Here is a 16,521-nt window from a genome sequence, read left to right on the forward strand (position 1 = left end):
AACAGACAGCTGAGCAGAATCCTAGTATCCAGCAGTGCGGCTTCAACAAGTGGAATAAATGCTTATAAAACAGAAAATTCCATGAACTGTCTGTCGGTGTCTTGCAAGTCACAATCCTAGCAGTCTCAAATTTCTCATCCTACAGAAGGAATTTCCAGGTGAGGTTACAAAACCATAATTAATCACAATGAAACCATTTTCAAATTTCTGTTTTTTTTTTTAAATAGTCCCTGACATCAAGAAGCCAGGAAAGGACTGTATAAGGAATGAAACACAAGGGGAAATTGAAAAATTAATTTATTATATGAAGAAACATAAACAGTATTTATTAGAGTCAATGGCTGCATAGAAGCAGCCTGCAAAAGCTCACATCCACAGTTTATTGACTGAGAAGTACTGACACATCACACTCATAACCACAGCACTAATGTTCTAAGGTGGTTTCCAAGGAAATGCTGTATTTGACACTTTTAGTATTTATTTTCCCATTTACAAGGCTGAAAAGATTAAACCCACATTCAGTTAAAGTGTACCAGGATCAGGCATTCAACTTGTAAAGCACAACTGTCAAAAGACACTAGCTACTGTGTCCTGAATGAAAGATGCAAGATACAAAAATGATCAACTCATGATCACCAAAAGCAATTTCTCAGATGCCAGTGGGTTTTCTTCCTCCAAGTACCATGTGTTTGGGTGCTAATATCTGTAAGCAACTAACGGCAAGAGAAAGGGCAAGTGCTGAGTTCTCTCCAAGAATAAAGACCATTTACACATGCCCAACGTATTCACTGAACACACTCATGTGGATGACACTGCTTGTTTCTTTTCTAACAGTAAAAACATAGTAACAACCTGTTTCTGGACTTGAATAACTATACTAACAACTCCTTAAATATGCATGGCACTTTAAAATATTTTCACAGCATTTGCACATCTATTATTTACCTTGATCTTTCAACCAACAACCTTGTGAGGTAGGCTGGGCAAGTATATCATCCAAATTTGGTGGGTGAAGAAACTGAGGCATACAACAATTAACTAACTTGTGGGGCTACACGGGGAGGTGCCAATCTCTACACTGTGCTGTCTCTAGGAATGAAGAGACAAAGCCTAAATGTGTTTGATGATCTTATTTCAATATATTTTGATGAAATACTTCACCTCCGTTCAGCTAAATGACCACGATTCAGTTCGAGCAGTTGTCATGACAAGTTATGGCATGCAATTAATTAGACAAAGCTCTGAGAGTTTTAAAAATTGGAATTATAATGAGAAACATTTTAACTCTCAACACATGAGGGAACTTGCTTGTTTGTCTTTAGGGCAACCTAGCTCTGCAGTCTGAACTATCACTTTATCATTTCAGAGGTATAATATAAATAATTTTAAAACAAAAATTCTCAGTTCACTATGACTTAAATTTTTACCATACAGAAAAACACCAGTGGTTTCTCTCCCTCAAAGTGAATGGACACACATAGCCCCAGAGCAGGGCTATCTGTCTAGCAAGGGTTAAAGATGACAAAATGTCCAATTTAGTTAGCAAACCTCTTTGTCCTTATAAATGTGCCTTATAATTGGGTTATGGGAGCCTGACAGACCATCACTGTTAGTCTGGTCTGGGGTCATTTAAGATGCTTAGCTATCTTCTACATTGAAATGATTTTAAAATGCATTTGAAGGCTCCGATTTTGTAACGGTTCTTGAGACAGGCTTCCAAGCCAAGGTTGGATGTATCCGTCCCTCCATCCCTGTTTAATTCAGACCACGATTCCTGCTCAAACTCACCATGTGTAACCTGTCTCCTGACAGACTGCCTATTAGAAGCTGGGTGGGTCAGAAAGTCCAGCCATTAGGGGTCCTTAGACCATCAACCCTGACTGCCCTGCAATGTCCAGCCTAGTCAGTGACAGGTCGCCTGTTTCCAGGTATTTCATTATCAAGGTTTTTATGGCAGACACAATGGCACTAGATCCAGGCATTTTCCCGAGACAACTGAGAGTATGCTACACAATCCTTTTATGAAACAAATACGGTTCCAGATTAAAGGAGAAATTACACTGGAGACAGGAGAGCATAGGAGCATAAAACTGGAGATATCATTCCATAAACTCACAATCATGCCAAGTCAAAATACATTCAGTTAAAGACTAAAATCCTCTGGTCATTTCATCTCTTTGTATAATTTAAAAGTTTCTGACGTCAATATCTAACTTGGGAGAGGAGAGCCTTTTCCTTCAAATAAAAAAAAAAGTAAAATGCCCTACACAGTCACGCCTGGTGAGAGATTTCTAAGGAGTTTTCTAGAAAAACTTAAGTTAACCAGTGTAACTCTTGTCTAAAACTTTTCTGACAGGCAAGGAAGAAGAGGGGGAAGAGAAGGCTATGGGTTTTATTTTCTTCTTCGTTAAGAAGGCAAATCCTAGCAAATTCAACTAGAAATTTCCCAGAATTGTAGGATGGGACTGAACCTTGAAGAGCTTTAAACCTACCTTCCAGCAGATTCATTTATCTTCAACCATCCCGAGAAGGTAAGATTTCTGCTTATAAAAGCCTACATCATTCTGATGTTTTAACAACCTTCTTAATCTAGAATTTCTTGAACACACTGAAGGAATACAACTTTCTTAACATTCTAGCGCTTCTATAGCCAGATTCAGAATTCAATTTTGCATCCATGGATCCCTGGGAATAACGTCTCCAAGTCTAGACTTTTGAATCAATCAGTCAGAGATAGCAGGCCAAGGTGGCTATGGCTGGTTATGTACAAAGAGCCCTAATGAGAGAAAATGGAACATCTGTATATTCAAAAAGCAAACTTGAACAGCCCTCTCTGACAACTCTGACAGGAATGATATTGCTGATGACAAAACCCCAGTAACCTTCTGTGGTCATGAGGACAGCTCTTGGATGAAAGCTATGCTCAGGGAAAATAAGACAAGGGGCTACCTACACCAGCAGTTCAAAAAAACCTAGAAAACAAGAAAGCTCCTGTCCTCACTCTACCTGATGGATCTAACCAGCCCAACTCAGATAGCATGGGGACCTTGTCAGTGAGAAGGCCAGTAATGCCTGGGAGAACAAGGTCAACTACAAATGGCGGTACCTTAGGCTGCCCCTCCAACGCTCAGGGGTTTCCTTGGCTTCTCTCCATAGTTCCCACATGCCCAAGAGCTCTCTATAGGGGAGCAACTCACAAGGAGTTGAGAGCTAACTTCCCTCTCTTGTTAACTGCGCAGGGCCGATCACTTGTAGAAAGAACAAGGATCAACCCAGAAAACAGTTATGTCTGAACCCCGAGAGACTCAGGCCCTATTAAGCAGAGCAGAGCTCATCAGTATTCAAAATCTGGCTGGGCATAGAACTTATTTTACTGCTAGAAGGTGTCTCATCCCTGTCTCCGGTTGACCTTAGATCCGTCTTGCCTACAGACTCACGGGATTTCTGCTGCCTACAGTCACAGCAAACACACTTTAGCCACTCTTGAAAGCCTTCGGAAACACTGGAAGAAAAGAGCTTTTTGCAAGGGTGGAAGAACTGATAGAACACCAGCATGAACAGGATGGCTGTGCAGTACCCAATGAGCAACTGCAGAATCAACAGAGGAGCACACACATACATATAGATGTCGGTCTTGTAAAGATACCACATGAGGAGGAGGAAGGCGTTCTCAATGAATCTCAGCATGTAGTACACCAGGAGCCGGTACCAGTTCTGGGACTTGCTGATGAGGTCAGGGTTGTTGATTTTCAGCTGCACAGCTGACCAGCAGAACATATTGATCCCGGCATAGAGTAAGGTGAGGAAGCACAGCACAATGGTGGTGCCCACCCGACTGAGGGCCTTCTCGATGTTCTCCGGGAATGGGGAGCCACTGCACCAGAAGAGGATCCAGGGATAGAGGAAGAAGCTGAAGAAGTTGATGAGTACAACTATTACCACCCAGGCCTTCAGGACGGAGGTAAAGAGGACCAGGACAATGACTCGAGTGGCAATCTCGAAGCTCCTCCAGAGGAAGATACACACATAGGCCAGAGGCTTCACTTTGACATCGTATTCATCATACTTGATCTTGATGGCTAGGATATTGCAGCGCAAGGCTCCGTACACAATGGACAACAGGGATAGGACCATGAAGAGACCTGGGGAGAGGAGAGAAAGAGCACTGTCGAGTCTCACCTCGCCAAGAATCCTACCCTTGCAGACACTTCCTTGCCCCTACTCCTTGGACCCCTCTCTCTTATGTTCACAGGCCGACTTCCGGTGGTCCGTACCTGCTCACTGTGCCTCAGGGTTTCTTCCAGGGCTGCACAAGGCTGCTCTGCCCAGGGGCCAGGGAGGCTTACGGGCCAGGGAATCCGTGCCCCTGGGAGAGCCCTCCATACTCAGGTCCAGCCCTGCTAAGAGCTGGAACAGAACTAACCCGGCTCCCCCACGCCTTGGGTAGCGTAACTCTGAGGCCTGTGTCCTCTCCTATTTACCAGTGTCTCCTCACAGGGCTACTTTCCGGTCACCCGTGGTGACAGCTGTCTAATCACGCTCCCTTTGTTGGCTGCCTTGCCTGCCTTGTCTTAGTCCCTGCTCCTGTGCTCCTTGCACCCTCCTCCAAAAACACATGCACTCAAAGCCTTGTCTCAGGGTCAACTCAAACTGAAATGCCTTTCTAATGCCATCTCGCTCTGTCGGAATATGTAAGGTCCTTTATGTGGTGTGCTCTGTTTCCTCACTTGGCGGATAAGCTCCCGAGGAGTCAAGAATGACCAAGTCTGACGTTCTGTCCCGGTGCCTCTCAACATACACCAGCAGTAGGTACACAAACAGAAAGGTCTCAATAATCAATTGCTCAGTGAGTTCCTCTATATCTGCGCGACCTTTGCAATTTATATCCCGACTATAGAATGCTCACTTTTCTTTACTCTTCAGTTACTATAACTGCACATTGCTGAAGAAACGGGAAGCTCACCATTACTGAGAATCTTGTCTTGGGCTGAAAGGCCTTAGTGTAGTGTTTCAAGAAGTCTCAACTCGAGCTGCTTATTTCTTAAAACGACCTATGGCTAATGGGTTTATCCAATTTATACCAAGCAGAAGTTTGGCATGGCAGGGGGCAAAATATAGCTCATTTAAATGGGGCATGGTGCGGTGCCTGGGTGGCTCAGTCGGTGAAGTGTCTGCCTTCGGCTCAGGTCATGATCTCAGGGTCCTGGGATCACCCCTGAGTCAGGCTCCCTGCTCAGCAGGGAGCCTGCTTCTCCCTCTCCCAATGCCCCTCCCCCTGCTCATGCTTTCTCTCTCTCTCTCTCAGATAAATAAAATCTTAAAAAAAATAATAATAAATGGGACATGGTACCGTGTTCGAGAGCACGACACTGTGGCTGTAAGCTACTATCTCAGAAATGTGCCACCAAGCTATGAACACAAACTGTGTGGTCGAAACTGAAATATAATCCCTTACAACAGGCCAGCACCACCTCCAAATACTGGAGCAAGGAGAGACCGGAGGCAGGGCTTGGGGTTAGGAACCAAGCGTCTGGCTCTGGTTTTAGTCTTATCCCGCCAGGCCACACTAGGGAAATGATGATCTCTTTGGGTTCTGTTTTCTCACCCATAAAATTATGATGATAATACCTTCCATGTCTGCTTTATAAGGTGCAATGTCCATATAACATAATTGTCTCTACCCTAAATGTATAATTTTAAACACATGGCAATAAAGGGTTTTATCCTTATTTAAGTTCTAAATCAATGGAAAAAACACCTATATTGGGTGGACATAAAAGCTCTGAGGCCTTGGTACTTATCTGCCTGGGAGAAGCTCAATTTTACTCAAAGCATTGACTTTTTTCATAGTCTTTTGGCATTGATTTAAAGCATCAAATTCATTCACTGGAAAGACTGTCATCTACTAATCAAATTTAAAAGATAGAAACACTATCACAGGAGTAGACTGGGCAGCAATTGGACTGAATTATTTTTCCTGAGGGGCTAACTCAGCGGAGCCTTGTAAAGCAGTACATATCGGTGATGTATGTTTATATGTTTTATATATTTTATATTTTTACAAATTTCTACACTCTAAGGATCTAACATTGAATCCTTTTCTTTTAGTCCTTTGGTTCTTCCCACTATAAGAAAAATGCTTCCTAAGCAGAAGATGAGCTAAGCCTAAGTAATTAAAATGTCAATTGTGCCTTCGTACACACACAGTATTTATATTGTTATATTTTTGGTACTTCAAATTATTTATTACTTTTAACAGTGCAATGACCCAAACAATTTTTTAAGCATTTACCCGTTTCTCTCTTGTTAGGTCAATTATTTCCAAATTGCATTTATTTCTCTATGAAGAGAATGAGCCAATGATTACCCAATTGGTGCTCAGTGGCAACTACCCACTGAAGCCCTCTGAGAATGCAAAGAAATTGTCGTAAAATCACTGACTTCGACCGTCACTCCCACTGTTGGGTGCTCACTGCCAAATGTCACAGATAGAAAGGGGTCCAAGAAGAGAGATGCACTTGGAAGACAAGAAGCTCATACACTCATGCAAATACCTACTTATTCAGACTTAAATGGAGAAAAGTTCCCTGATGCCACTTGCCAACCTTATCCTCCAACAACCAACACAGAAGGGGATCCGTTGGCAGTCCTGCCCATTTAAGTGGCACTTCAGAGAAGTCTCACTTCCCCTAATAATCCTATTCTCATTTTCTATGGGGCGGGGCGGGGCATTGTGCTGCTCTCATCTTTTATTAGAAGGCAAGACATCCCCTTAGGTAAAGCTGAATAGAAGGCTTTGGCACTTTTCCAAACTCTTACCACACTTATAAAGCTTCTTCCCACTCAATTCCCGCCAAATCACCTTCCAAATGAACTCTTTTCCTATTTCACAGAGAAACAAATTCTTATTGGGCATGAATTTACTAATTTCCTGACTTGACATCAAAACTGAATCCTTATGTTAAGTGATGATGAATATTTTATTCCTCGAGATTCCTCTTAGGAGGGGAATTCTATATGTAGGAGAAGGGGAACGGTTTCTCTGTTGCTTTGGAGAGGTAACAGAGGCTGCTCCCCAGGTGGAAGACGGTAAATGGCTGTTCTCTGTGATGTGTCTACCCTCCATGGACACTGGATCTTCAAATAAAACGACTAAACTTACAAAATGTTTAGGTGGAATAGATATTTCCCAAAAATTTAATGAATGACTTCAAGGAAGGAACCAGCACACACGGAAGGAATGTGGAGTACGGTGGCAGAGGGCAACTGAAGGGGTTAGCACAGGAAGCTTCTGAAAATCGGAATTTTAACCAGATTTTTTTTTTAAGATTTTAGTTATTTATTTGCCAGAAAGAGAGCAAGAGCACAAGCAGGGAGAGCAGCAGGGAGAGGGAGAAGCAGGCTGCCTGCTGAGCAGGGAGCCAGATGCAGGGCTCGATCCTAGGACCCCGGGATCATGACCTGAGCCGGAGGCAGATGCCCAATGACTGAGCCACCCAAGCGCCCTTTTAACCAGATTTCTGAAGGGCAGTACTTTTTACCTCTTCTTCTTTCAACTCATTAGCTGCAAAGTGCTTTCCTTACTATCTGGAGCCAGGATCTGCTGTACTGCACTCCACCACTTGCTTCCTTCTCAAAAGCCTTGCTCCATCAATTACCATCTTTCTCTTCTCAAGTTGCAGCTGCTCCCTCTCTCAGCTCTGTTCGTTCAGTGTACGAATATGCCTAAGTCAGCTGCATCTAAAAAACCATCCTTCACTTGCAAAAACCGACATAATTGTGGAAGATGTGTGATGGATACGGGAGAGTCATTGTAATATCGTCTCAATCTTTTTGCCTGTTGCAAAATTGCTATAATAATAATGCTAAAAGGAAGGAAGGGAGAAGGGAAGGGAAGGGAGGGGAGGGGAGGGGAGGGGAGGGGAGGGAAAGGAAGGGAAGTAAAGGGAAGGGAGAGTAGGGTACGGGAAAGAAGAGAGAGGAAGGACCCCTCCTTCACCCTGAACTTCTGTCTACTACTCCAACCTCCTTGACACTTTTCAGTCAATCCTCTTGAGTTATCTCTAATCAAAACACTCACTCTTTAATCCTCAACTGCTTGCAGTCTGGATTCTGGTCTGGCTCCTTCCTGATCTCTCTGTAACATGGGATGTTGCTTACTCGCACCTTCCTGAAACTTTTCCTGTAGAAGAGATCACACTGTTTGCTCCTAATCATCCCCTGGCTTTCCTTGCAGCCTCTCCTCAACTTCATTCATAGGCACATCTTTTTCTTCCACTCCGGAACCATGGTTACACGGTCTCCTACTAGATTTCGCTTCCTAGATATCTTGTAGGTGCCTCAAAACAAAACAAACAACAACAAAACAGCACCACAAACAGAACAAAACTTATTTTCCTGAAAACTCCTCTGATGTTTCCTCTAACAGCCCCTGACACCATCACCCCGGATCACCCTATCCAGAAAAATATGTGTTTAGTAGGACTTTTCCCCTTCCTCTCCCATCACAGCCAAGTAGATCTCTAAACTTGTTCTGCATGGCTCATGGACCAGCAGCACCGACACTGACTGGGAATTGGTTAGACGTGCTCTGCCTCAGACCCAGTCCATCAGAATCTGTATTTTATTTTATTTATCTATTTGACAGAAAGAGACACAGCAAGAGAGGGAACACAAGCAGGGGGAGTGGGAGAGGGAGAAGCAGGCTTCCGGCAGAGCAGGGAGCCCGATGCGGGGCTCGATCCCAGGACCCCGGGATCATGACCTGAGCCGAAGGCAGACGCTCAACGACTGAGCCACCCGGGTGCCCCCAGAATCTGTAACTTAACAGGATTTTCAAGGTGATCTGTATGACCATTACAGTTTGAGAAGTACGGCCCTAAGTTCTTTTCCTCTTGCCTTTCTGCTTCTGTCACTAGCTAACTCTCATGTGGTTCTTGCCACAGTGTCCTAATTCATTTCTTTCTCTGCCACCACTCTTCCTTTTCTCTTTGCCTGGATAAACCCTACTTATTCTTCAAGGTTCAGTTAAAGGGTTAACTCATCAATGATGCTTTTCCTTAGCCTTTATTCGACTACATTCATTCAGTTGTGCTAAATGCTTCCAAGACTCTTCCGAGCCCAATTAACCGTCCCTTTATTGAGATCTCATAGCCAGCCACCTATGCAGACCTTTATTTCATCACTTGATATCTTGGATTTGGCGCGATCTCCTAGCTGTAGCCACTGTTTCATACAGATTTTTATCACCAGCACCTAGCACAGTGACTGGCACAAAGCAGGTAATTGATACATGTATGCTGAATAAATGAATGAATAAATGAATTAAAAAATTGCACTTGTGAACAGCCTTTTTTCAGCACTGGATAAGGAATTTAAGCTCCAGATCTCTCACGGACTTAAAATTGAAGTGAGCAATGAGAACTCTCAAAGCCCCTTACCAGAGGGTGATTTCTGTGCTTATGAGCTTCCTATGCAAATACATCTGCTTCCATGTGCCTTTCTCAATCAAGAAGTTGCACCTGTTCCCAATATTTCCTGAGGTTGGATCCAAATTAGAAAATGTCTTTGAGATTCAAGTCTACATTCTAAAAAAAAACTCCCTTTGAGGTACATGAGAGGCCTGCAAAACAGGGAGATGTAGGAACAGTACAATATTCTCTGACCACAGGCATAACTAAGGAAGCTAAGCACTGCTTCAGCATGTGGGGGCCCAACCAGAAGCAAGACCATTCTGGATGATCTTGGCAGTGTTGGGTTTTCCTGGCCACTTATCTAGATCATGTTCTTGCAGGATTCCACAGCTTACTCCCGGGAGCGATCGCTGACCACTTATTCTAGAACCCAGTGTTCTACTTTATTATTTTTCTAGTGTGCTGCCCTAATTCCACCCCAGGCCCTGATAACTGGTTAACAAACTGTCAATAAAGAGGTTGAGAATGAGAAAGCTCATCATCACCATGAGCATCCGCATCTGCCACCCGCCCTCCCTAGCTGCTACTACAAATACTGCTTTGGTTCTTTATTTTAATGGCTTTATTGAGATATAATTCACACACCATACAACTCACAATCTAAAGTGTACAATTCGGTGGGTTTTTTCTAAAGTCGATTCACAAATATGTGCAACCATCACCAGAGTCAAAATTTTTTTTTTAAACAAGCTGTGGCCAGATTTATTAAAGAAAAATTTTGCGTGATTTACTTTTCACCAGTCTGTTCTGGCATGTTTCGAATGATATCAGAATCACCTGGATCAATGACAGCCAGTGTGCGTACTCTGTAGTATTTCCCACATGCTGTGCCCAATTCAATATTACTGCCACTGTAGTGATGGACACCAGTTTTGGCCAACATGGTGTAGTATTCTATTTCAGATTTCCTCAAGGCTGGGCAGTTGTTGGCAAGGAGGACCAGTTTCGCTTTGCCATGTCTGATCATTTTCAGAGTCTGCTTGTACCCCAGCACGTATTTTCCACTTTTCATAACAAGCTGGAGCCTGGAGTTGATCGACTCCAGCGACTTTTTCGTCTTCTTTGCAGCCACCATCTTCCTGCCTTAAATGCGGGACGGCCCCAACCAAAAGCAGCTGCCAAAATGGCCGGGAGAGAGAAAGGCCACCAGAGTCAATTTTAGTACATTTTTATCACTTCAAAAAGAAACCCAATGCCCATTAGCTACCATTTCTCCAACCCCCTCCGCTACTCGGCCCTAAGCAACCCCTAATCTACTTTCTGTCTCTTTAGATTTCCCAATTTTGGACTTCCATGTGAATGAAATCATATGTGTCTTTTGTGACTGGTTTCTTTCACTGAGCATAATGTTTTCAAAGTTCATCTATACGGTAGCATGTATCAGTCCTTCGTTTTTATGGTTAAATGATATTCCATTGTATGGATATACATTTTTTTTATTAAAGATTTTTATCTATTTATTTGAGAGAGAGAGAGAATGAGAGATAGAGAGCACGAGAGGGAAGACGGTCAGAGGGAGAAGCAGACTCCCTGCTGAGCAGGGAGCCCGATGCGGGACTCAATCCCGGGACTCCAGGATCATGACCTGAGCCGAAGGCAGTCGCTTAACCAACTGAGCCACCCAGGCGCCCTGGATATACTACATTTTTTAAATTCATTCATCAATTGACGTAAATTTGCATCATTTCTGGTTACTATGAGTAGTGCTGTTATGAACATTCACGTACAAGTATGTTCTCTTCAGTCTATCATATATGCTGGGTCATAGGATAACTTTATATCAAATCATTTGAGGAACTGCCACACTGTTTTCCAAAGCAACTGCACCATTTTATATGTATGCAGGTGTATGAGGGTTCCAATTTCTCTACATCCTTGCCAATGTTTATTATTATTATTGACTTGAATTTTTATTAACTTTTTGATTCTAGCCATCCTAGTGGGTGTGAAGTAGTACCTCATTGTGATTTTGATTTACATTTTCCTGATGACTAATGATGCCAAGCATCTTTTCATGTGCTTATTGGTCATCTGTCTATCTTCCCTAGTTGCTTTTCATTACTAACTGTAGAACAAACTCATAAGAGATTTCACACTGTCCCATATGTATCCCAAAAAGCTTGACAAAATTCAAAGGCCAGATCTGCACAGATTAATTTAAGAATCAATATATTAGCCTTACCCAGAGCCATCAATGAGCATTTTTTAAAAAAGTACAATTCTATCTTCTCATGTTTTAATGCCCTAAAAAAACAAAAACAAACAACAACAAAAAAAAACAAAAAAAAAAAAACAAAAAGGCACCAAAAAGCAAAAAGAGGATTTTCATGCTGGCAATGGTAGATTAGTTTGTTTTGGTCTAGTATTTCTGCCAAGAACAACTGGAAAAATATCCATTCAAAGGCATTAGAGATCTACCAAAGCAGTGAGTACTTCTTGGGCCAAGATCTCAAAGAAAAGTCCCAAGAAAAAATTCTGAAGCTGCTTTTCCTCTTAAGATATTTGTCCATTTGATAGCAGGTACTAAGAGACTAAGACTCTGAATACAGCTTTCAGCAGTATCTCAAAGCTGGTGGGTGTGGGAGCAAATATTGACATTCTGGCCCTATAATGGTCCTGGTATACACCCAAAGCTTTCTGGTGGGAACCCAAAAGACTAAATGCTAGGAGTATCGGTGACCAGAAGTAGATCAGCCCTCACGAAGACTAAAGTACAGAATTTAACCAACTCAAGTTGTAACTGAATAATCACATTCATCTGTATCTAATCCAATTACCTGCTATAAACAAAAGTTAAATCTTCCTGGGGGTGCCTGGGTGGCTCAGTCCGACTCTTGATTTGGGCTCAGGTCATGGTCTCGGGTGGTGGGATTGAGCCCCGAGATGGGTTCTGCATTGGGCATCAAGCCTGCTTAAGATTCTCTCTCCCTCTCCCTCTGCCCCTCCCCGGCCAACCCCCCAACCCCACTCGTGTGCGCTCTCAAAAAAAAAAAAAAAAAGTTAAATCTTCCTGAAGAAAGATAATTCATCCAGACTCTCAAATTATCTCTATTTTTAAATACAAATAACTGACATTTAATTAAAAATAAGTCGGCATGCCAACAACCAAGAAATGATCAAAATCCAAGAATGAGAACAGATGATAAAAACAGACCAATAGGAGATCTAGATACTGGAATTATCTGACTTAGACTTAAAAATATCTGTAATTAATATGTTCACAAAATTATACGAGAAGATGAAGAATTTATCAGAGATTGGAAACTATTTTAAAAACTGAACTCAAAAATATAGAACTGAAAAATTCACTAAGTACAATTTAAAAATCAACAAGTGGGTTTAACAGATTACAAATAGCTATAAAGATAATTAGTACCAGGCAGAAGGCAGGTCAGAAGAAAATGGAGAAACAAAAAGGACTTACAGGAAAGGGACAAAAAGAATGGGTCAGAAGCAATATTTAAAGAACTGAAGGCTAAGAATTTTCCCGAGCTGCTGAATTATAAAAACTAAGCCCCAAGTAGGATAAATACGAAAACTACACTAAGCATATCATATTAAAATTGCTGAACACTAAAGTCAAAGTGAAAACCTTAAAAAGCAATCAAGCAAACAAACAGATTAACTTCAAAGAAGCAACAAGGACATCGGCATCTCAACAGAAATAATGGAAGGCAGAAGACAAAGGAATGAGCATCTCAAAGTGGAAAGAAAATAACGTCTAAAGATGAAGGTAAAAGAAAGACATCTTATGACAAAACAAAAATGAGGGAATTTGTCACCAGCAGACCTGCTCTAAAGAAAATAATAAAGGTGATATTTTGGGCCCAATGAAATTTATCCCACATGGAAGCATGGAGATACAGGAAGGTCTGAACAGGGACCAGAAGGATAAATACAACTCAGTTTTTATAATGGGCAAAGAGACTTGAACAATCAAATCTCTCACACACACACACACACACACACACACACACACCCCAAAATGTCCACTTAAAGATGTGAAAAGGAACTCAAGCTCATTAGTCATCAGGAAACACACATTCAATCTAAAATGAGACACTATTACATACCCACTGTATTACTAAAATTAAAACCAAGTGTTGGCCATTGGAACTCTTACATACTGCTGGTGGGAATGTAAAATGGTACAACCACTTTTGCAGTTTCTATCAAAGCTAAACATAGGCATTCCCTATGGCCCAGCAATTCTACTCCTGAGGATAGGCGTTAACAGAGCTGCATATATACATATACTAAAAGGCAAGTACTAGGATCTTTTCAGCAGCATTATTCTTAATAATCCCAATCTGGAAATAATCTAAATATTAATCAAGAGAAGAATGTATCAATTCGCTGTGGTATATTCATACAATGGAATGCTACAAAACTACACTAAAGAACAAACTTGTACCACAAGCCACAACATAAATAACTCTCACAAAGACAGTGTTGAATGAAAGAAGCTAGGCCTGATTCTGTTTATATGGATTTTTTAAAAACATGAAAAATTAATCTGTGATGTTGGAAGTCTGTTTTCTGCTTTTTATCCTTTGGTCAGGAGGCTTGGGAAAGTGATTGAGAAGGGGTATAGGGAGGCTTCTGGGAGTGCCAGGTACTCTTCTGTTTCTTGACCTGGACAGAGGGCTACATGGGCGCATTTACTTCCCACATATGACGAGTATAGTTTTCTGTATACCTTTTATACTTCAATAAAAATATTTACTTAAATACATCTAGATGCACTACTACTATACTTACTAGGCACTTAATAAATGTCTATTAGACAGTATTTTTAATTTTTTTTAAAGATTGTATTTATTTATTTGACAGAGAGTGAGCAAGCACAAGCAGGGGGAGCATCAGGCAGAGGGAGAAGGAGAAGCAGACTCCCCGCTGAGCAGGGAGCCCGACGTGGGGCTTGAACCCAGGACCCTGGGATTATGACGCAAGCCGAAGACCGACGGTCAACCGACTGAGCCACCCTGGCGGCCCTAGATTACATTTTTAAAAGGCAAAAAAAACTACTCATTCATTACCGCAATGAAGTTGTTTCAGAAATAGTTTCCTTCCGTACGCTGGCAAAATGCCAAATAGAAAACACAGTTCAAACCCCTACTTAGCTCACTTTAGCAAAACCGGTTCTACAGACGTAACCAGAATGACACTCTAATGCTGTAAAATACGTTTTAAAGTTCTAGTGATTAAGACCTTACTGTTACCAAAATCTCACTTGAATATCTGCCAGTTTACCAGATGTTTGATCAGAAATTGAGGACTTTCAATATGTATTTATATCCTGTTTAGTACTCAGAATTGTCAGAACAAATATTATGGTCCATCATTCATAGCATGCATGATGTGATTATTACTGTCTACAATCCCCAGAGATCCTGAATGATTTTGCTGTTTTTCTTCCCAAAATATTTTGATTTCTTGCCTAAGGAAACTGGATGATAAAATCTCCTTCAGCTCATCTATGTTCAAAAAAATTATTGTACTTTTACTTCATGCCAGGGACTAGTATAAACACTTTATAGGTACTAATCACTTCATCCTAACAAGTCTATAAAGTAAATACTCTTATTATCTTCATTATACAGATGAGAAAACAGATACACAAAGATGCTAAATAACTTCCCAGAAATCACTCAACTAGCAGAGTTAAAATCCAAACCTAAGCACTCTTGCTCTAGAGTCTTGGTCTTAACTAGTAGGCAATTCTGCCTAAATAAATATAATGAGGTCCATTTCCCTAGCAGTGGTCTTAGCTTCACTTTTCACCTCTTTTATCAATGGGAGGCAAGAAGCAGCAATCTGGTACCCCTGAAACTGCCCAGGGCCTCAAAGAGTGTGGCGAAAGCCCCCCCTCCGAGTATTTGAGGAGTTGTCCAATCCTTCCTTGCTTCCAGTGAGCCCAAATTCCATACCTATTTTCTATTAACATGAGTATTCTCTACATAAAGACTTCCTGAAACCGTGCTGTCTTAGGCACCTGGGAGTGGGTAGACCTCAACTGCACTAAGCTGGTTTCTGGGAATCGCCTCCCAAGGCACAACAAATGAGAGGAAAAAAAGTGAGGCAGGCTCCTCTATCTGCCCTTCCAACTTCCTTATCATCCTGCCTCAGGCAGAGAGGAGAGGCGTCAGTGAGTTGAGCTACAGAAAAGAAAAGCCTTGCCCTCCATAGCCAGACAAAGGAATTTAGTACCTGACCCATGTGCAGGCCCCTATATCAGGTTATCTAACAGCAAAATGGTAGCAGGAACACTCAGAACCCCAAGACAGAAGTTCTACATTTTGCTACACCTTCTTAACTACAGCAAGACACCTCAAACCTTCTTAAAACACAGTTATGTATGTACAGTGAACTTCATAAATAATTCAGGCACAGCCACTTGACCCTCCACAGCTGAAATAATCTCTTCCATTTTCTGCCTTTGCCAACACTTGAGCCACAGACACTCACACAACTATGTGCACACACATCCTTACCTCCACCAGTCTTTTCAACTCCCACAATGATTCTCAGTATAATTTTCCCCCAAATCTATCTTCCCTTCCCTCTTTTCAAATGCTTTTTTTATATTTCATCTTTTTTCTTTAAATTTTTTTGTTATGTTAATCAACACACATCATTAGTTTTTGATGTAGTGTTCCATGATTCACTGTTTGTGCATAACACCCAGTGCTCCACACAGAACGTGCCCTCTTTAATACACATCACCAGGCTAACCCTTCCCCCCAGCCCCCTCCCCTCTAGAACTCTCAGTTTGTTTTTCAGAGTCCATCATCCCTCATGGTTCGTCTCCCCCTACGATTTCCCCCCCTTCATTCTTCCCCTCCTGCTTTTTTTTTCTTAACATATATTGCATTATTTGTTTCAGAGGTACAGATCTGTGATTCAACAGTCTTGAACAATTCACAGCGCTCACCATAGCACATACCCTCCCCAATGTCTATCACCCAGCCACCCCATCCCTCCCACCCCCCACCACTCCAGCAACCCTCAGTTTATTTCCTGAGATTAAGAATTCCTCATATCAGTG

The 16,521-nt window shown here is 41.9% G+C and overlaps 1 protein-coding gene across 5 annotated transcripts in view; it reads right to left on the reverse strand.

Annotated features, from left to right (window-relative positions):
- Positions 1 to 285: 285 nt before the first annotated feature.
- XK (X-linked Kx blood group) overlaps positions 286 to 16,521 on the reverse strand; it is a 44,325-nt gene continuing 28,089 nt past the window's right edge. For 3 of the 5 annotated variants that reach the window (XM_027607457.2, XM_027607455.2, XM_027607458.2), the window contains one exon: positions 286 to 4,142. In XM_027607457.2, coding sequence (XP_027463258.1) covers positions 3,316 to 4,142 — 827 coding nt within the window. In that variant the 3' untranslated portion in view covers positions 286 to 3,315. Of the gene's footprint in view, positions 4,143 to 10,037; positions 10,589 to 16,521 lie in introns of those variants that run through there. The other 2 variants (XM_027607459.1, XM_027607460.1) reach the window with 2 other exon arrangements.

This window comes from Zalophus californianus, chromosome X (genome assembly GCF_009762305.2).
Source record: "Zalophus californianus isolate mZalCal1 chromosome X, mZalCal1.pri.v2, whole genome shotgun sequence".
NCBI classification, from domain to species: Eukaryota; Metazoa; Chordata; class Mammalia; order Carnivora; family Otariidae; genus Zalophus; species Zalophus californianus.